Source organism: Equus caballus, chromosome 11 (assembly GCF_041296265.1).
Source record: "Equus caballus isolate H_3958 breed thoroughbred chromosome 11, TB-T2T, whole genome shotgun sequence".
Taxonomy (NCBI): domain Eukaryota; kingdom Metazoa; phylum Chordata; class Mammalia; order Perissodactyla; family Equidae; genus Equus; species Equus caballus.
In genome coordinates, this window is record NC_091694.1 from 53,099,901 (window position 1) to 53,121,903 (window position 22,003).

The 22,003-nt window shown below is 35.1% G+C and overlaps 1 protein-coding gene and 1 long non-coding RNA gene across 2 annotated transcripts in view; one reads left to right on the forward strand and one right to left on the reverse strand.

Moving 5' to 3' along the window:
* The window catches only part of MYH8 (myosin heavy chain 8), a 28,941-nt gene extending 24,810 nt beyond the window's left edge, over positions 1–4,131 (reverse strand). Inside the window, exons 1-5 of the mRNA XM_001504851.6 lie at positions 4,068–4,131; positions 3,814–3,857; positions 2,083–2,318; positions 1,104–1,247; positions 858–1,014 (exon numbers count right to left, since the gene is read on the reverse strand). Of these exons, the coding sequence (XP_001504901.1) occupies positions 858–1,014; positions 1,104–1,247; positions 2,083–2,292 (511 nt within the window). The 5' untranslated portion in view covers positions 2,293–2,318; positions 3,814–3,857; positions 4,068–4,131. The remainder of the gene's footprint in view (positions 1–857; positions 1,015–1,103; positions 1,248–2,082; positions 2,319–3,813; positions 3,858–4,067) is intronic.
* The window catches only part of LOC106781330 (uncharacterized), a 58,921-nt gene that overhangs the window by 30,317 nt on the left and 6,601 nt on the right, over positions 1–22,003 (forward strand). The gene's annotated exons all lie outside the window — the stretch shown is intronic.

Below are 22,003 nucleotides of genomic sequence, written 5' to 3' on the forward strand. Positions count from 1 at the left end.
CTGGCCAATCTGTAATAGAAGATTCCTACTTTATTCCTCTCTCCTCTCTCTTCTTTAAAAACGATTTAAAAACAAGTGCAACAAAACCAGCAAATAAAAAACAAGAAAGAACAAAACCCTCTCAGTTTCCAAAATCCCATGGAAAACAGGAAACTCAGGAATTTAGAATATTTCCAAAGGCAGTACATTTGGTATGTGAAGATAAAAGATTTTAATGCTGTATTTGGGCCTATAATTCCTATCAAAGCTGTTTGTTTATGCTTTGATAAGGCAGATTTGATATAATTTTTAAAAAATATTTTCAAAGAAAAGATCTTTATTTTCTTCTGTTCTAATAGGAAAATGCTTCAAAATCTTCGGGAGGAAAGTCAGAGCTCTTTCTTCACTCGGGTTCTACCCCAAAGACTGGCAATATTAGCTGTGTTATTTAAAGATAAAGATTCCACAAAGCTTTCCAGCTATGGCTGGTAACCATTTTTCTTCATTGCTGTGGATGTGGGTATTTACAGAACTCTATTCGAACCTTTTTTTTCTATCCGAATTAGAATGTAAAAAATATAGGAAAGCAACAAATACGTTTACAGAGGTCTGCTAATTGTTTCAACTAGGCTTCCAGTTGCTAGCTGGCTTAGCTTGAGCTGGTCAGTGAACTCAGCGAGCTTCACTTTACTCATCAATAAAATGGAGATGGTTAGTAGGACAAATATATAACATACTACCGCTCTGAAAGTTCTTCGAAAGCAGTGAAGCCCCATGTGACTGCAATGTATTATTGTAATCAAGGCCCAGGCAAAGTCTGTTTGTTTGTTAAAGATTCTACTTCCACATTTCTGTAAATAGATGCATCACTCACTCACCAGTCAGCATGAACTGATAGGCGTTGTCAGAGATGGAGAAGATGTGGGGCGGGGCCTCCTGGCGCTTTTTGCCTCGGTAGGCAGCCACCACCTCAGGGTTATACACCGGCAGCCACTTGTAGGGGTTGACGGTGACACAGAAGAGGCCTGAGTAGGTCTAAGAAAATCAAAATAGGCAACATGTGGATCTTGTTTTTACTCAGAGAGATAAATGGAATAAAGAGACCAATGCTGAAGGGCACTCACATAGATCATCCAGGCTGCATAGCGCTCTTTGAGGTTGTACAGCACTCCAGGCTCGTGTAGATGGGTCATCATGGCCATGTCCTCAATTTTGTCATATTTCGGAGGGTTCATAGGGAAGACTTGATCTTCCCTGACAGTAAGAGTCTGGCAAGTAAAGTAAGAGACCAGTTTGTATTAATGTTTGGAGGTAGGGTTTGTGTTTGTCTATTTGTTTTGGTTATAAAACTACAATTACAGACTCTTTCTGTTATGTTATTCAATATCCTTTAAATAAAGGCATGAAAATATGTTTGTTTCAGAGTTTGATGCTAAGAAATCTGTTTCCTATGATGAACTAGGATACTTTTTTTTTTTAAAGGTTTTTTCCTCCCACATTCCCATCTCAGGTTTATTTATCAGTTTATATCCTTTTACTCTTATTTTAATAGTTTAAATTTTTTATTTTTCCTTGCCATTCATTATAGAAAACTTCAGTTTGGAGGAAAGTAATGGAGATATTAATACATTATTTAACTAAGTAAATAATAATTCTTCTGATAGGAGAAGCTTTTTTGTTTTAAAATTCCAAGAACAATTTATTCTGCTAAAAGCCAGTGTGATAAACTTGTCTGAGCTGATAAACTTACTGATGGCTGAAAAGGGCAAGGTAGGGATGACATTTACAGTTAAGTAGATTCTTTTCAGAGAAGCTAGTTTTTCCTTCCCCCAAGTTTGGGGGTGCAGACTAGGAAGTGGGGAATTGAAGGCAAGCCGTGGAGGCCGATACTAGTGGGCTAAAGTCCTGTGGGTGGTTGGGAAGGAGAGAAATGAAGCTACTGCTGAGGTTTCTTTTGGCTTCCACATCTGATGTCCATGAGCAGACCATAAGGGTGCTTATATTAGCGATAGGCTCGGAGAATCCCAGCAAGTAAGACTTCAACTCCAAGTGAGGAGACAGAGAAATATAATGGGAGTATTTTCTCCTTATGTTTTTACTTACTGCTCCACCCTCTGTCTTTACAGTTATTCTCCCTCCTTCCTTGCTTTGTATGGTGCTCTTTACGTAGGATTCCTTGGGCTCCGTGACAAAGACCGATGTTTTAGCATCGAAGGGCTTGTTTTGGGCCTCAATCCGCTCCTTTTCTGATTTTCGAAGGTAGGGAGCGGCTTCACCAAAAACAGCCATCTCAGCGTCCGAACTAGCACTCATGGCTGAGATTTATTTAGCAGAGGATTCTGCCTTGGGGAAAAATGGGGGAGAGGCAGAAATAGAAAGCAGAAGTTATACACGTGAGCTGGAATTTGACATGAAAGAAATGTTGAGTGTCCATTGCCTGGGCCGTAACTCTTCGTGCAAGCTGTCCTTTACCAGTGTTCTGACACAGGAACGCCAGCATGGGACTGGTGTGGAATGAGATTGTAGTTTGAGGCTTCATTTTAGGACTTTGAAAATTTCCTTCCCATATTGCATATATCTTGATCCTCAGGACTAGGGTACCTACAATTGAGTGAGAATCTTTGCCCGTTTTAATCTCTACACTGTAACAATATCAGTAGCTAAAACTGTTGATGGATTATTTTCTAGCAACTGTCATTCTTCAATCCCCACTTTTCTTTCTGCCTAACATTTGCATTTGCCATTTGCTAGAACAGTCATATAGTTAGGAAGGAAAGTTTGTCTTGTGCAAATGAAGGTGGATATTTTCAAAGCTATCAAAAACATCTTTGCCTTTTAGATGGCCAATTTTTTTAATCATAAGCCGAATAATTGTTTTTAACATTTACTTTATGTTAATATTTGGTGTTATGTTTCTCGGTGGGTCATTAAAAGAACCTCGTAATAAATTTTTAGTACTCTGGATTGTTTGTCGTTCGGTTTGTTACTGAGAGACTTAGCATTGCCTTAATTCCAGAATCTCTTTCAACACTCCCCTTTTGGTGTTAGAGATTTCACTGGTCAGTTAACAGATCTAAGCACAGAGAAGTAAGAGCTTCAGCATGAAGAAGGCCCTTCTTCCTACATAAATTCCACAGGCTTCTTTTCTTTCCATCCAGAAAAAGAAAAGAGACAAAAATTTAAGAGTTGGTCACACGCATGTAAGCCGTTGTCCTCTGATTGATAGATATACTCTGCAACATTGGCGTGATAAATTGGTTGACTCTTTCCTTTACTTTCAGGTAGTGGATTACTTGGGGAAGGACTAGGGTCTCTTCTAAATTAGATGCGATTTTAGCAGTCTGTGGGTGTAATACTTGTGACTTTTAAAGCCGACAATAATGAATCTTTCTAAAAAAATGTAGCAGTGAATCATCAAAAAGTAGCTAAAATATTATGGTTTTAACAAGATTTTTGTGTTTACATTTTTAGATAAGAATTTTTTGGGATTGTTTAAAAAATATCAGTCAAATGTCTATTCAGTGCTTGGCAGTAGAGGAATGCTGGCTTGAAATAGTCTGTTACCCCAGACGCTTCTAAGTGCAGCTGAGAACGCACGGTCACAGTTCATTCTGTCCTAAACGGTCCTTTAATCCTGAAACTCAAATGAGGGTGGTCTCTGAGAATAAGGCATTTTGAAAAAATGACTTCCCAGCATTTATAAGCAGTCATTTGGAAGCACCATCTACTCACATAACTGCAAAAACCTGGAAATGGTGTACAATTAAGAGTTGTTCCCAGCTTCATTAAACTAAATCCCCTTTGTCATCATAAATGAATAAAGCTGAGTCTTACCTCTGGTTTTCCAGATGAAAATGCAGGTTCAGAAGTGTCTAACACTGTAAAACAGTAAGTTTCTTATTAGTGAAGCTCTGAAATTCCAGTAAGATAGTTACAGAATTAAACTTTCTCTGGTCTAAAGATTGGCTCTGTGAAAATAAAAGGCAAAGTTGGGAGGAAGAGTTTCGTGCTCAGAGATGTGTTCAGAGATGGGGTGAGTTCTTTCTGCCCGCTGGGCTCCTTCAAGTCCCAAGGCCCCCATCACTTACCTCTGGGTTCTTGATGGAGATAAGACAGGAGGGACTGTGGTGCTTATATAGGGACTAAAGTGCTGAGGCTGCAGCTATCTTCTCTTTGTTAAGGCAAGACATTTGGCAACATGAACCCTCAGCGTAATTTGTACTGACATTTGGCATGTTTGGATATAATTAGAAGTATTCATGTCATTTTGAGTATGTGAACCAATCTCCTATAAATAATTTGACAGGGACCAATCTGCCAGCAGAGAATGCTTTCTAGTATGCTGGGAAGGTAATCTTTGACAGTGCCTCGTGGGGCCTCACAGTAAGTTCCTACCAACTGTATTCAATTTGGCAAACTCTTTCATGCATGCCTGTGGTAACCCAATGATCAGCGACACACTGCTCTCAGGGCCCTGACCACTTTTCCTTATTTTTTGCCACATAAACCCCCCACTGCATTCTCTTGGGTCACTGCCGGGGCCCACCCTGGGGGCCTGGGCTTGGGTAGCAGAGCCAAGGTGAGGGGAGAGTCTACACCGAGTCTCCACCATTTGGCCAGTACCCACCCACCCAACATTGAAAAAAACATTTTATTAGAAAACAATATGCATTTATGATAGGAAAAAATACAGATAAGCAAAGATAGAAAAAAGTCTATAATCCCAATATGCAGAGATAAAATAAGATATAGACCTAAAAGTGGGATCATACTATATGCATATATAAATATAGTACATATATGTCTTATAATATACTTTCAAAACTGTAGGTAATTTTCGTATTGCTAGTGTAATTCACATCCTTATTCTTTAAACAAATTACATTGCAATCATTCTTTTTAAACTAAAATCTTTCCTTTTTAAAAGATCAGTTATACAGCAAAATTTACTCATTTTAAGTGACAGTTGTATGAGATTTTTTTGCCTTTTTCTTGTTGTTGTTGAGGAAGATTGTCCCTGAGCTAACATCTGTTGCCAGTCTTCCTCTTTTTGGTTGAGGAAGATTGTCCCTGAGCTCACATCCATGCCAGTCTTCTTCTACTTTGTATATGAGACACAACCACAGCGTGGCTTGGTGAGGGGTGTATATGTCTGTGCCCAGGTTCCAAACCTGCAAGCCTTGGGCCGCCGCAGCAGAGCGCTTGAACTTAACCACTATGCCACTGGGCCAGCCCTGATTTTTGCGCTATTTTAAAAATGTTTAAACTTTGCAGTAAAATTCACTTCTTTTATTGTGTAGTTCTATGAGTTTTTGAATGTGCATTAATTCCTATAACCACTGCCACAGACGGGATGCAGAACAATTCTATTTATGTGAGTTTTGATAAATATGTACACTTGTGTAACGTCTACATTCTAGTTGCATGAAAAAATTAAAGCCTTATAGATTAGGCTAAAATTCCCCTTTGAAGAACACTCACAATGGAAGTGACCCCTTCTCTCTAGAGGTAATCACCAATACCCGTTTACTGTGTAATATTCCAGATCTTTTCTGTGCATTTACCAATTCATATTTAAAACATATAGATTAGTGAAACTGGCCTAAGAAAATCGGCCTATAGAAAATATATAATTAGATGTTTAAAATATATTATAAACAGTATCATAGTTTGCATATTTACCAACTTGGTTTTTTCATTCTACAGTCTTGGATCATATTCCATGTTAGTACATAAATTAAAATATGGAAAAATTTGAAACATATACATAAGTGGAGAAAATGGTATATTGAACTCATTGTACTCTTCATCTAGTATCAATAATTATCAGTTCATGGTCAATCTTATTTCATATATACTCCTACTCATTCCCTCCATCCCTGGATTATTTTGATGTTACTCATTTAAAAATATCTGTGTAGAATTCTCTATGTTCTAGATTGTAATCATTTCTTTTTTATACAAGTTGTAAAAGGTTTCTCCTGGTCTAATAATGACTTGGACTGTGCTATGGCATCTCAGTTTTATAGATGTTTTTAAATTTTTTGTAGTTAAAGTTATAAAAAAGTTTAGGTTTATGCTTTTTTTGTGTGTATTGTAGCAGGCCTCCTCTATCTCAAGGACTCAGGGTCATAAATATGTTCTTCTACATTTTCAATCTAATTTGTAACTTAGCTGTATTTGTGTGTGTGTGCGCATGTGTGTTTGAATGTAATCTGTTTCTCGATTCCATATTTTGTACTATATTTCTGTGCCAATAGCATATATGTTTTGATACCTAGTAGGGCAAATTTTCCCTGGTTATTCATTTATCCTAACTGGCAAATCCTGGGCCACCAAAGCAAATGCATGAACTTAACCGCTCCACCATGGGGCCAGCCCCTGTGTCTTCTTTCTTTTGTAATTTATACATTATTATTATTTTTTTCCTTCTCTTATTGCATTGCCTAAAACATTTAGAACAATGCTAAATAGTAATACTAGGATACTTGTATACATATCCTATACAAGGTAAGTGATCTTTATCTTGTTCCTGACTTTAATTGTATTACATCTAATGTTTCATCAAGTTTTATACTTTTTATCTAGTTTTCCAATAATTTTAATCATAAAAATGAATTAAAGTATTCCATTCCTAGGTATATGACCAAGAGAATTGAAAACACATGCTTATACAAAAAGTTGTACACAAATGTTCCTAGCAGCATTTTGCATAATAGCCAAAATGTGGAAACAAACCAAATGCCCATCAACAGACAAATGGATAAACAAAATGGGGTATATCCATAAAATGGAGTGTTATTCAGCTGTAAAAAGGAATGAAGTACTGATACATGCTACGACATGGATGAACCTTGAAAATCTACACTAAGTGAAAGAAGTCAGACATGAGGCACTCATATGTGATGATTCTGTTTATATAAAATGTTGAGAATAGGCAAACGGATAGAGACAGAAAGTAGGTCAGTAGTTGCCAAAGGGTGGTCTGGCGAGGGGGGATTGGAGAATGACTGCTGCTGGGGTTCTTTTTGAGGCAATGAAAATGTTCTGGAATTAGATATTGGTGATAGCTGCATAACTTTGTGAACCCTCTAAAATCACTGAGTTGTACATTTAAATGATGAATTGTATGGTATGTGAATTATATCTAAAAAAAAGTTAGATGTTGTCAGTGTTTCTTCCTGCATCTATTGAGATTATTTTTCCTCCTCTAACTTGTTAGTATAGTGAATTACGTGGTAGATTTTCTCACTTTTGTCAATCTAGAATTCATGAAATGAAACCTATTGATATAATATTGTTTAATTCTCTGCTGCTGTAAGTTTACTAATTTTTTAATGTGGGATATCTGTATCTGAGTTCATATGGGACTGGGCCACAGTTTTCTTTTCTGGTTTTGATATCAGGATCATGCTAGTCTTGTAAAATGAGTAGCTTCCCATTTGTTTCTATTTTCTGCTATAGTGTGTTTAGAATGTGAATAATCTGTTCCATGAAGGTTTGGTAGAGTTCCTTTATAGAACTCTTTGGGCCGGTAGCCTCTTTGGAAGAGAAATCTTTTAGTCTTATTTAAGTTTTTTCATGACTGTTTAGTCTGTTCAGAGTTTCTACTTGTTTTTTGTGGCTCTTTTGGAAAATTTATCTTTTCCTAGATAATTGCCCATTTCATGTGAGGTTTTTTTTTTTACTTTTTTTGTGCATCTCTTTTTATAATTTAAAAACTCCTGTGCAGTCATCTTTTCCTTTTTATTATTTACATATTGTAATTTTATTCTTTTTATTTTAAGTTTTATTTGCCAAAGTTTTCTCTTTTGTGTTGGTCTTTTTAATTTAGATTTACCAATTAACTGTTTTTCCCTATTTTATTATATTCTGTTTTTAGTCTTATTCATTCCTTTCTTTTATTTCTTTAGGTTTATTTTATTGGTCTGTATCTAGCACCTTGAATTGGAAGCTTACTTCATTTATTTTCATTCTTTCTTGTGATCTTACAAGTTTATTTATGGTTCTAAATTTTCTTTGGGGTACTACTTTGGCTGAATCCCACAGGTTGATATGTAGTACTCTGATTGTCCTTCGATTATGATTATTTTAAAGTTTCTGTTTCCGTTCCAATCCCCAAATTATCTAAAGAATGTTTGTTTCCACAACTGGGAAGTGAACCTGGGCTGCAGAGGAGGAGAGCACGGAACTGTAACCACTGACCATCAGGGCTGGCCCCTATTCTACTTTTAACAGCTTTATTCAGGTAGAATTTCATATGCTTAAAAGTCATCCATTTCAAGTATACAGTCAATGAGTTTTAGTAAATTTATGCAGTTGTGCAACCATCACCACAATCCAGTTTTATAGCAATCTCATCAACTCAAAAAGTTCCCTTGTGCCCATTTGCAGTCAGTTCCCATTCCAACCCTAAACCCCAGGCAACCAACCACTTATCTGCTTTCTGTCTCTATAGTTTTGCCTTTTCTAGAAATTTCGTTTAAATGGAATCCTACAATGTGCAGTCTTTAATGTCTGGCTTCTTTTCCTTAGCCTGTTTTGGAGTTCATCCATGTTGTTGCATGTATCAGGAGTTCATTCATTTTTATTGCTGAGTAATAGTCCATTGTATAGATATGCTATGTTTTTTGTTTATCCATTCACCAGTTGATACATATTTGAATCGTTTCTGGTTTTTGGCTGTTATGATTAATACTGTTAATACTATTCCGTATAAGTCACTTTGTGGACATTGGTTTTCGTTTCTCTTGGTAGATAACTAGGAGTTGAATTGCTAGGTTGTGTATGTTTAACTTTTCAAAAAACTGCCAAATTCTTTTCCACAGTAGCTATCAGTGATATGAAGGTTCCATTTTCTTTACATTCTCACCTATACTTGTATTATCCTTTTTGATTATAGCCATCCTAGTGAGTGTAAAGTGGTATCTCATTGTGGTTTTAATTAACATTTCCTTAATGGATAATGATTTTGGTTATTTTTCATGTGCTTATTTGCCGCTCATATATTTTCTTTAGGTGAAGTGTCTGTCTATCCAGATCTTTAGCCCATTTAAATAAATTGGATCATCTTATTATTTACTACTTATAGCTCTCTCTATATATATGTTTATAAACATATATATAGATGTTTTTGATACAAGTCCTTTATCAGATATATGATTAACTACTATTTTCTTCCAGTTGTGGAACAACTGTGTAATGTTTGTATTACAAATAGTTGTGTAACAACTGTTTTCTTCCAGTTTTGTGGCTTGTCTTTTCATTTTCTTAATGGTGCCTTTTGAAGAGCAAAAGTTTAAATTTTGATGAAGTCCAATTTATCAATATTTTCTTTTATGGATCATGCTTTTGGTGTGATATCTTATAAATATTTCCTAGTGCAAAGTCAAAAACATTTTTATTCTACATGTTTTATGCTATATTTATAGCTTTATAATTAGGTCTATATTCCATTTCATGTTAATTTTTATGTATTATGTGAAGGAAGAGTCTAGGTTCGCTTGTTTTTACATATATATATCCAATTGTTTCCGTGCCATTTGTTGAAAAGACTATCCTTATCCTACTAAATTACCTTGGTAATTTTGCCAAAAATCTTTAATGATTTTTCTTATTTTAAAATTGAAACTATTTGCTTTTCATGTAGCTTATACATTTACATGCTTCAAAATTTCAGAAGCACAGAAGAATATACAATGAAAACTTTTTCTCACCCTATTTAGTGTGAGAAAACTATTTAGTTTTCCTCCTCACGGTCAATAACAGTTAGCAATTCTTTTTTTCCTTCTCCATGGCTTAATTTTTGCGAATGTCTTAGATTAGTTTTGAAACATTTTTTTATTATTGCCCACTGAAGACACAAAATTAATTACATTAATTAAGTGTAATTTCTCTCTAAGAAATGAAATACTAAGCAATAAGATTTTAATGGAATAAATTTAATTTAACGTCTCCCTAACAAGGGAAATTAAGCAGTAAGATTTTTTCAGGTAGGGTTGAGCTCGGGAGAGGGAGGCACAAACTACTATAATATCTAAGATATTTTTTGCTCCCCTAACAATTAATTTTCCCTTTCTAGGGAGCAATATCACCTCGATTGAAAAATGCATATATTAGGTATTTGAAAAGCATGTATATCCCCTCATTGTTGGCTACAAAATTTGATATTTATCTTTACAATTGAGCTTGTTATTTGTGCTGTTCAAATCACCTGTGTTTTAGTTTTGTCTACTTGTTCTGTGATTTTTCTAGTAGATGTAAGTTAAAATCCTCCACTATGATTGTTCTCAGATCTTTCAGATTTTTGTTTGTATAATTCAAAGATAGTTGCTAACTCCATAGAAATTTATGATCACTTTATCTTTCTGATAGATTATATCTTTCAAAAATAAAATATGAACTATCTTTGCTGCTTTTAAATTACTTTGCCTTGAATTTTATTTTGGCTAATATTTTGCTATATTTGTTTTTACTTTTTGGTAGCATATATATGGGTTATCTTTTCCCATACCTTTATTTTTGACCTTTCTGAGTTATTTTGTTTTGCACCTAACTTTTAAAAAACAAGTGACTACTTTAAAAATCCGTTATGAGAGTTTCTTTTAATAGGTAAGTTTTAGAGGCAGTAAACTGGCTGAGATGCTTTTTATGGTGTGCACAGTGTTTTAAATATCAAGGAAACTAGCCAGATGTTATTTTGTATGATTTTAGGCAAGTCATGTAACCTCTGTAAGCCTCAGTTTGTTCATCCGTTAAAAGAAAATAGTAATAATTTCCCACACCTCACAGGATTAATATGAGTATTCAATGAGAAATATACATAAAGCATGTAGCATAGTATCAGCAGCACAGAAAGTATTTACTAAATATTGTCTATTATCACTCTATTTAAAATCATGTAAAAGATAGGGCTGTATCACTGTGAGTCATGGGATTACCGGAGTCTTTTAAACAAGGAACTGGCGTCATGAGATTTGTGTTGTGAACACAGTTATGGTAGCAGCATGGAAGATGGATTGGAGGAGTGAAAGAGATAAAGAACCCACTTAAGCAGTTGTTGTACTATTTTAGGAAAGAGTTGAGAACCCGAACTAAACCAGTTGCTCTTGGAAAAGGAAGGAGGGGGATGAAAGCAAGAGGTATTTAGGTTGTAGACTTGACTGTGCTTGCTGCTGGTAAAATAGAAATAATTTGAGGTGCTCAGGAATCATTTAAATTTATTCTACTCCAAGACAACCGTAAACTGAATCTCCTAAGATTGAGGGAATGTTTTTCATGGAGAGGGAATAGACTTGGAAGTAATAGACGAAGGCTGGAGATATAACTTGATGGAGAATTGCAATTTTACAGTTTGTAGTTCCAGGAATAATACGTTTTCACTGGACAATGAGGTAATAAGCCACCCTCCTTGACATCAAACATACTTTAGAAATATGGCGATTAAAATTGTAAAATTAGTGTAGATGAAGACAGATCGGTAAAGATAATATAGTCCAAAAATGGGCTCTTACATGTATGGCAATTTAGTATATGAAAAGGTGGCATTGCAAGTCACTGGGGGAAGGGAGAGGAATTCAGTGAATGGGGTTGAGACTTAGTATTTGAAAACAAATTAAATTAGGTCCTTGCCCGAAGCCATTTATAAAAGTAAGTTCTAGATGAATTAGTTAGAAAATAAGTTCTAGATGAAGTCAAGCATTAAAATAAAGCAAAACTATAAAAGTATAGAAGATTTTATATATATATAAATATATATATTTACTTAATCTTCAAATCAAGAAGAAAGGGAGATAAAAGCAAATAGAAAAAATAGTCAAAAGATGTAAATAGACAGTTCATGGAAGAGGCAATACAAATAGCCAATAAACTTGAGAACATGCTCAACCTTAGGAGGTGCAAGATCAAATATAACAGCTAGTACATCTCACAAAGCAGGTTGATAAAGATGAAAAAACTTTGATAGTAGCAAACTGTGGTATGGGGGAGTGGATGCTTGCATATGCTGTGGCTAAGGGTTTAAAATTTCAGGGCAATTTGTTGCATCTTTTGACATTTAAAATTGCAGTAATTTCCCTTCTTACTCTTTTTCTCACAGAAGCACAGAGGAACACGGTCTGTCAAAGCTCTGCATTTAACATTTTTTCTAATAGCAAAACTTTGGAAACAATTCAAACGTCCATTCAGTTACTTTGTAATTTAATTAAGTGGCCACCTGTTAAATGCTGGTGCTCTGATTATGGTTGAAACCTGACACTTTAATCTGGGATTTGGATCAACATAACATATTTTCCGTTTGCTTTCTTTGAGATGTAACCCTGATTTCAAATAACAATAAACAATGAAGTAGAGAGTTTTGATGGGGAATACGTATGAGAAAACTAAACTGTGAGATATATTTTGCTAAAGCCTATTTATTGGTATATTCCAAACCTTCTCCAACGTGCAGATATCTTTTATACAACTCTTGTGTGACAACTCATTTCTTTTAATTTAGAGTAAAACCTCCTCCAGGGTCTGGCTCATATCCCTTGTCCTTGCTCTTCCTGCTAGTATCTGCTTACAATTAAGCCCGGGACCAGCATTATGTTACCGTATCTAATGATCCTTCTGCTCTAAGAGTCTCTGCCAGAAATTAGCTTACAATTCCTAAGATTCCCTTTGCACTAAGAATTTCTCTGTTCTCTCTCTCCAGTGAGGAAAAGTGGAGGAATTATAGCCACTTAAGGCATCTTTACCTTTTCTAATATGAAACTCTGTAATTATCTCATCTTTAACCAAAGAAAAAAAAACATTTGCCTTTCACAACACCCCTGCCGAAGAGGAATTTATTAAGATTCCTCTATGTTCTTGCTTGTAGTTCGTTTCTTTCTCTTGGTGAGTAGTATGCTATTGTGAGGATATACCGTATTTTGTTCATCTATTCTCTTGCTTGATGGATGTTCTTCTTGTCTTTTTGTGGACATATCTTTCATTTCTTATGGTTAAATTCCAGTGAGTGGAATTGATAGATCTAAAAGTATATAGGTGTGTATTTAAGAAACGGCCAAACAATTTCAAAAATAATTGTTGAACCATGTTGCATCCTCACTGGCAATATATGAGAGATGTAGTTGTTCAGCATCCTTGCCAACATTTGTCACTGTCAGTCTTTATAATTTTAGCCATTATTATGGATGTGTAATGGAATCTCCCTGTGGTTGTAATCGTTATTCTCCAGACCAGTGATATTGAGCATCTTTTAATGTGGTTATTGGACCTTCAGATATCAGCTTTTTGAAAATGTCTGTCAAAGTCTTTTGCCCATTTTTATTGTTTTCTTTTTATTGTTGTTTTGTATGTGTTATTTATATACAATAAAGTTGTTTGTTGCATATATGTGTTGCATTATTTTCTCCCAGCCTGAGGTTTGCCTTTTCACATTCTTAACAGTGTCTTGGTGAGCAGTTGTTTTAATTTTGAAGAGGACAAGTTTATCATTTTTTTTTGTATTTAGTCCTTATTGTGTTCTGTTTAAGAATTTTTGCCCAAGATCACAAAGATATTCTCCTATATTTTTAGAAGGTTTATAATTTTAGGATTTGCATTTAGGTTTGTTATCCTTGTTGAGTTAATTTTGTATATAGTGTGATTTATTATTTTTTCCATACAGATATGTAATTGATCCAGCATCATTTGTTGCAAAGACTTCTTTCCACATTGAACTGCATCGGCAACTTAGTAAAAAGTCATTTGACTGTATATATAGTGGGCTTATCTCCCAATTCTCTGTTCCTCTCTATTCTGTTCCATCTGTCTATATTTTTCTTACCCTTAGGCTAATATCACACTGTCTTAATTACTATAGCTTTATAACAAGCTTAAAAATCCATTGAGTAAGTCCTCAAACTTTGTATTTCTTCTTTTTCGAGGTTGCATTGGCTATTCTAGGTGTTTGATATTTCTATATGCACTTTAATATAAGCTTGCCAATTTGTCTAAAAAAAAAATTGCCTGATAGGATTTTGATTTCAGTTACATTAAATGTTTATATCAATTTTGAGAGAATTGACAACTTGGAGAGATTGACAGAGAATTGACAATATTGAGTCTTCCAGTCCAATAAAATGGTGTCCCTCTCTCCCTCTTTACTTTTCTCTATCTTTTGTATACATATGTGTGTGTATAATTTATTTAGGTCTTTACTTTCCCTCAGCAATGGTTTATAGTTTTCAACACAGAGGCATTTTTTACATTTTTTGTTAAGTTTGTTCCTAGACTATTTTGTGGTTTCTTTGGTGCTATTGTGTATGATATTGATCTTTAAAATTTCATTTTCCAAGTGTTTGCTCTTAATATAAAAATACAACTTATTTTTTTTTTTCTTTTTTCTGAGGAAGATTGGCCCTGAGCTAACATCTGTTGCCAATCTTCCTCTTTTTGCTTGAGGAAGATCGTCACTGAGCTAGCATCTGTGCCAGTCTTCCTCTATTTTGTATGTGGGATGCCACCACAGCATGGCTTGATGAGTGGTATGTAGGTCTGCACCTGGGATCCGAACCCACAAACCCCAGGCTGCCAAAGGAGAGTGTGTGAACTTAACCGCTATGCCACAGAGCCAGCCTCAAAATACCACTTATTTTTATATGTTGACCTTATAATTTGACACATACTCAATTTACTTATTGGATTAAGATTAAGTAGTTTTTTTATAGACACTTAAATATTCTATATATGCAAATTTATCATCTGCAGATAAAGACAATTTTACTTTTTTCCCTCGATCTTTATGTCTTTTATTTCCTCATCTTGCCTTATTGCGTTAGCTAGGCCCTCCAGTGTAGTTTGATAGAAGTGTTGAAAGTGGATATTCTTTCCTTGGTCCCAATCTTCAGCAGAAAGTCTTCATTATTTTATCATTAAGCAATCATCATCATCATCAAATCATATATTGTTAGCTACTGTTAAATTTCATCTGCCAATATTTTGTTAAGGACTTTTGCATTCTTGAGTGATTTGGACTGTAATTTTCTGTATTGTTTTTCTGTTGTCCATTTCATTAATTTCCATTCTGATCTTTTTTATTTTCCTCCTTCTGCTTGCTTTAGATTTAACTTGCTCTTCTTTTTCCATTGAGTTAGGGTGGAAGTTTAGGTATTGATTAGAGATCTTTCTTTTTTCTTAATGTAGGCATTTATGGCTATAAATTTCCCTCTAAGCACTGCTTTGTCTACATCCCATAAGTTTTGGTTGTGTCTTTATTTTCATTCATCTCAAAATATTTTCTGGTTTTTCTTTTGATTTCTTCTTTGACCGATTGATTATTTACTTTCCAGGTATTTGTGAGTTTCCCGTTTTTTTCCTACTATTGATTTCTAATTTCATTCTTTTTTGACCAGAGAACATACTTTGTATCATTTTTATCCTTTTAAATTTGCTGAGATTTGTTTTCTAGCCTGGCATATGGTCCATACAGGAGAATGTTCCATGTGCACTTGAGAAGAATGTGTATTTTGTTGTTGGCTGAAGTGTTCTATAGATATGTGTTAGGTCTGGTTGGTTTATAGTGTTGTTCAAGTCTTCTGTTTTCTTGTTGATCTATTGTTCTATCCATTATTGAAGATGGGGTATCCAAGTCTCCAACTATCATTATTGAATTGTGTTTTTCTCCCTTTATTTCTGTCAGTTTTTGCTTCATTTGTTTTGGTGCTCTGTTATTAGGTGCAAATATGTATATAAGCATTATATCTTCCTGATGGATTTATTCTTTTATCATTATAAAATGTCCCTCTGTATCTCTAGTAACATTTTTTTTGTTTTAAAATCTGTTTTGTCTTCTATCAGTATAGCTACTCCCAGCTTTCTTAGGGTTGTTGTTTCCATGATATATCTTTTTCCATCCTTTTATATTCAATTTGTTTGTATCTTTTGATCCAAAGTAGGACTCTGGTAGACAGAATATAGTTGGATCATGTTTTTTATCCAGTCTGACAATCTCTGCCTTTTGACTGGATTGTTTAATCCATTCATATTTAATGCTATTATTGTTATACTTGAAATTATGTCTTCATTTTAATTTTTTCTGTGTGTCTCATCCCTTTTTTCCTTCCTTTATTCTTCCTTTACTGCTTTCTTTTGCACCAAATTTTATGTATTTTCTAATGTAGCATTTTTACTTCTTTAATGATTTTTTCACATAATTTTTTAAATCATTACTCTAGGGTTTTTCATAAGCACCTTAACTTATCAGAATCAGTTTCAGATATACTTGTTTAATTCCAGTGACATATAGAAAGGTTACTCCTAAATAGCTCAATTCCCTTTTCCCTCTTTTTGTCACATTATTGCAATATATATTACCCCTCTTAATCTTGCAAACCCAATAATACATTGTTATGATTTTTACTTTACTATCTGTAGTCATTTCTTTAGCCTAATATAGCTTTGCTCCCACACAGCTCCTTTGTGTCGTATTGGCCAATCTATTACACATACCTTTCATTTCTCTTTTTCTTTTTTTTAAGTGAAGATGAATTTATTACTTACTGCAGTAAGGGAGAAAACCACCTATGGGTGGCTATTTAAGGAGTTTTTGGGTTTAGTTTAAGGTGAGTTTTTTTTTTTTTTTTAAAGATTTTATTTTTTCCTTTTTCTCCCCAAAGCCCCCCCGGTACATAGTTGTGTATTCTTCGTTGTGGGTTCTTCTAGTTGTGGCATGTGGGACGCTGCCTCAGCGTGGTCTGATGAGCAGTGCCATGTCCGCGCCCAGGATTCGAACTAACGAAACACTGGGCCGCCTGCAGCGGAGCACATGAACTTAACCACTCGGCCACGGGGCCAGCCCCTAAGGTGAGTTTTTAATGCAGGGATCTGAGTAGGATTGTGCAAAGCTTAAAAACTTTTTTTTAAATTGAGATATGATACATAACATTGTATTAGTTTTAGATGTACAACATAATGATTTGATACATGTATACATTGCAAAATAATTACCACAATAAGTTTAGTTAACATCCATTCTCACACATAGTTACAAAAATTTCTTTCTTGTGATGAGAACTTTCAAGATTTACTCTTTTAGAAACTTTAAATACATAATACAGTATTGTTAACCATAGTCACCATGCTGTTTGTTATATTCCCTAGGACCTATTCGTCTTATAACTGGAAGTTTGTACCTTTTGACCACCTTCACCCATTTTGCTCTCCCCTCATTGCCTGTGTCTGTCAACCACAGTCTGTTCTCCGTATCTGAGGGTTTTTTTTTAGATTCCACATATAGGTGATATCATACGGTATTTATCTTTCTGTCTGACTTTTTCGACTTAGGGTAAAGCCCTCAAGACCCTTGCATGTCACTGCAAATGGTGGGATATCCTTTTTTATGGCTGAATAATATTCCATTCCATATATATATGTATATATATCACATTTTCTTTATCCATTCATCTCTTGATGGACACTTAGGTTGTTTTCATGTCTTGGCTATTGTAAATAATGTTTCAGTGAACATGGGGGTGCAGACATCTTTTTGAGATAGTAATTTCATTTCTTTCAGATACTCAGAAGTGGAATTGTTGGATCATATGATAGTTCTATTTTTAATTTTGGAGGAACCTTCATACTGTTTTCCATATGAAGTAAATTGATATTTTACATTCTCACCAAGAGTGCACAAAGGTTTTCTTTTCTCTACTTCCTTGTCAACACGTATCTCTTGTCTTTTTGATAATAGCTATCCTAACAGAGGTGAGGTGATATCTCATTTTGGTTTTGATTTGCATGTCCTTGATGATTAGTGATGTTGAGTGTCTTTTCATGTATCTGTTGGCCATTTGTATGTCTTCTATGGAAAAATATCTATTCAGATCCTCTTCCCATTTTTAAATTGGATTTTTTTCCCTGTTGAATTATATGAGTTCTTCATTATTTTAGATTTAGCCCCTTATCAGATATATGATCTGCAAATATTTTCTCCCATTCTGTGGGTTGCCTTTTCATTTTGTTGATGGTTTCCTTTGCTATACAGACATATATTATATATTTTTGTCATTGTCCCAACAATACATTTTGTAAGTATCATTTTATACAATTGTTCTTTAAATCAGTTAAGAGACGAAAGAAGAAAAATATGCAGTTATATTGTCTTTTATAATTACATACTTACCTTTGCAAGTGTTGTTTTTTTTTTTAAAGATTGGCACCTGAGCTAACATCTGTTTCCAATCCTTTTCTTCTTCTTCTTCTTCTCCCCAAAGCCCCCCAGTACGTAGTTTATATTCTAGTTGTGAGTGCCTCTGATTGTGGCATGTGGGACGCCGCCTCAGCATGGCCTGATGAGCAGTGCTGTGTCCATGCCCAGGATCTGAACTGGCAAAATCCTCGGCTGCCAAAGCAGAGCATGTAAACTTAATCACTTGGCCACGGGGCCAGCCCCGCCAGTATGTTTTTTTCTGCAGGTTTGAATTGCTGACTGCAGTCACTTGCTTTCAGCTTGAAGAACTTCCTTTAGTATTTTTTGTAAGGCAAGTCTATTAGCAAATCTTCTAAGTTTTTGTTTATTTGAGAAAATCTTTATTTAACCTTTTTGAAAGATAGCTTTGATGGATATAGGATTCTTGGTTGACAGTTGTTTTTTTTGAGCATTTTGAATATAGTTTTCTACCACCTGCTGGCCTCTATTGCTTCTACTGTAAGAACTCAGCTGTTAATTTTATTGTTTTCTTGTAAGTAACAAATCATTTTTCTCTTGCTGATTTTAAGATTTTTCTCCTTGTCTTTGATTTTCAGCATTTTTACTATGATGTATCTGTTTGCAGATGTATTTGTGTGTATACTACTTCAAGTTCGTTGAGCTTCCTGGATGTGTCGGGGTTTTTTTTCCCAATAAATACCAGGAGTTTTCAACTATTATATCTTTGAATAGGTTTTCTGCCCCATTCTCTCTCCTCTCTTGGTACTCCCATTACACAGATACTGGTGTGTTTAATGGTGTCTCACATTTCTCTGAGACTTTCTTCATTTTTCTTCATTATTTTTTTCTCTCTGTTCTTAGGCTTGCATAATCTTTGTCAGTCTGTCTTCAACTTTGCTTATTTTTTCTTCTGTCAGTTCAAATATACTGTTAAGCCCCTCTAATGAATTTTTTTATTTCAGTTATTGTACTTTTCCACTCCAGAATTCCATTTGATTCTTTTAAAATAATTTCTGTCTTTTTATTGATGTGAAGTGGTCACCATGCCTTTCTTTACTTCTTTCATCATGATTTCCTTTACTTCTGTGAACATGTTTATAACGGCTACTTTGATGTCTTTTTCTGTTAAATCCAACATTTGGTTACTGTCACAGGCAGTTTCTGTTGCCCGCTCTTTTCAGTGTATGAGTCATAATTGTTTCTCTGTATGCCTCATAATTTTTTGTTGGAAACTGGACATTTTAGATAATATACCGTAGCAACTCTCAGTACTGACACTCTTCTCAGGGCTTGTTAGTTTTATTTGCTTGTTTATTTGTTTTTAACTGGCTGGCTTATTTTAGTGAAGTTTATTTCCCACCCATGATCTTAAGCCTCTGATGTCACTCCTCAGGGGGGTGCAGCTTTGGTATGCCCACAGTCACCTTGAAAGATAGTAGTCTTTGTGGGACTCTCTTCTTCTCTTTCCCTGAGAACATCCAGCTGTTAGACTCCAGCTGGCTAATTGCTTTATTGTTTTTAATAATGTGCTTAGACATAAATTGCTCTACAAATGAATCCAACCAAATTCTGACCCTTTTGAAAAAGTAGTTTCTAAGGTTAGTGTTTGATTTGTGTTCTCACCCCAGGAGGGCTCCTCTTAGCTATCTTATTCCCTGGTTTTCTCCTGAATACCAGCTGGCCTACAGTTTAGCCTGTATCTTGAGTCTCTCCCAATTTCCTTTCACCACAATTTCTACTGTCCTTGAGAGTGAACTTAGACTTGAAATTCTCTTCCCTATGTTGAAAGTGAAATCAATTTGTTCAGGAGATTAGGGGCTCTCTGTTTTATGACCTGCTAGTCCCTCCAGGCAAAATCTCTGAGCCAGGGCTCTGGAACTGGTGGTGGGACAATTGTAAACTTCTCTCTGAGTGACACCCTTACTCAAGGAGATGAGCACTTAGTGGTTGTGGGGAGCAGGCTGAGGTCCTCTTGGCTTGGTTCTCCTGGTCTGGAACCACCACCTCATGAGCCAAGTGAAGATTTGATCAGGGCCCCAATATTCTAAGCACACTATATCCAATGAATGGTGGCTCTTCCGTGAATGGTGGCTAGGGAGAGGAGAACCCCCATCTCTTGACCACACTTGCCCAGAACTTAACCTCAGAAACAGGTAGCTGGGGGCAGAATGAGAAATACTGATGTCTTGCTCTTCCTGGGAAGAAAGTCCTCTGGCTTGGAGTAGGAGGAAGAGAGAGCTCTGTGTCCTTGGCTATAGTAATCTGGAGTGGAGTCCTTGTTTCTCTTGAGCTGGGAGGGTGGGAGAGAGGAAGGAATTTTGCCTCAAATAGCACAGACCCTTACCTTTCTAACAGAATATTCATAGATTTTCTTGATAGATGTTACTTCATTTGCTGTTTTTCTTTAGGACCATTTCTAGAGGCTTTAAATGTTGTTGTTTTAAAAATAATTTTCACTAATTTCACTGGGCAAAGGGTCATTGGAGCTCTTCAGGCTGTCTTGCTGGAAGTCAGTCCTTCCAGTATTTTCCTTGTATTTTGTGTGTGTGTGTATGAGTGTATGTGTGTGTTTCTTTGCACGTAATTTTTTGTGGATGCTCTAGGTATGTATATATAAAACTTATCATCGTCTTCTTTGTTGTCGTGTTATCAGTTCAAGTGAAGCATGGAAACTTCCCTTCCTTTAAGTCTGTTTACTCTCCCCCATTTATAATTGTCCTAGATATTTCCTCTTAATATATTTAGAGCTACATCAGATAGTGATAGAATTTTTGCTTCAGTCATCAAACATAATTTAGAAAACTCAAGAAGAGAAAGCCTATTGTATCTACTCCTATTTTTGATTACTGTTTTTTTCTTTTTGATATTCCAAGATTCCTTCCTTTATTGTTTCCTTTCTGTTTAGAGAACTTTCTTTAGTTATTCTTTTAAGGTATATCTATAATGATCATTTTCTTAGTTTTCATTCATCTGAGAATGTCTTGATTTCCCTTTTATTCCTGAAGCACAGTTTTTCTGGGTACAGGATTCTGGGTTGACAATTCTTTTCTTTCAGCACCTGAAAAAAAATCATACCACTTCTTTCTGGCCTCTATAGTTTCTGGTGAGAAATCCTCTGTCATTTGAATATTTTTTCTCCTATAGGTAAGATGTTATTTTTCTCTGGCTGCTTCCAGGATATTTTTCTTTGCCTTTAGTATTCAGAAATTTATGATCTGTCTTGCTATGGATTTCTTTGGGTTTTTCCTATTTGGATAAACTCCCTATTGAATCTGTAGGTTATGTCTTTTGCCACATTTAGAACTTTTCAGCCATTATTTTTTGAGTACTTTTCCAGTCCTACTCTCTTCTTCCTCTTCTTCTGGGACTCTGATAACATAAATGCTAGATTTTTTGTTGTAGAGCCACAGAGCTTTCAGGCTTTGTACACTTTTTTTTTCCCCATCCACCTTCTTTTAGTTGTTCAGATTGGTTTATTTCGGTTGTTCTGTATTCCAATTCACTGACTCTTTCCTCTGTTCCCTCCGTTTTCCATTGAGTTCATCCACACAACTTTTTCAGTTATTGTATTTTTCATTTCTAAAATTTCCATTTGTTCTTTTTTGTATCTTCTACTTCTTTGCTGAGACTTTATATTTTTTCATTTGTTTCAAGCATGTTCATAGTTTCTCCCTGAAGCATTTTTATTATGGATGATTACAATCTTTGTCAAATAATTCTAACATCTCTGTCATGTTGGTTTTGGCTTTTTCCATTCATGTGTCTTTTTTCATTCAGTGTGAAATCTTCTTGATGTGATGAATAATTTTCAATTGAATCCTGGACATTTTGTATTATGTTCTGAGACTCTGG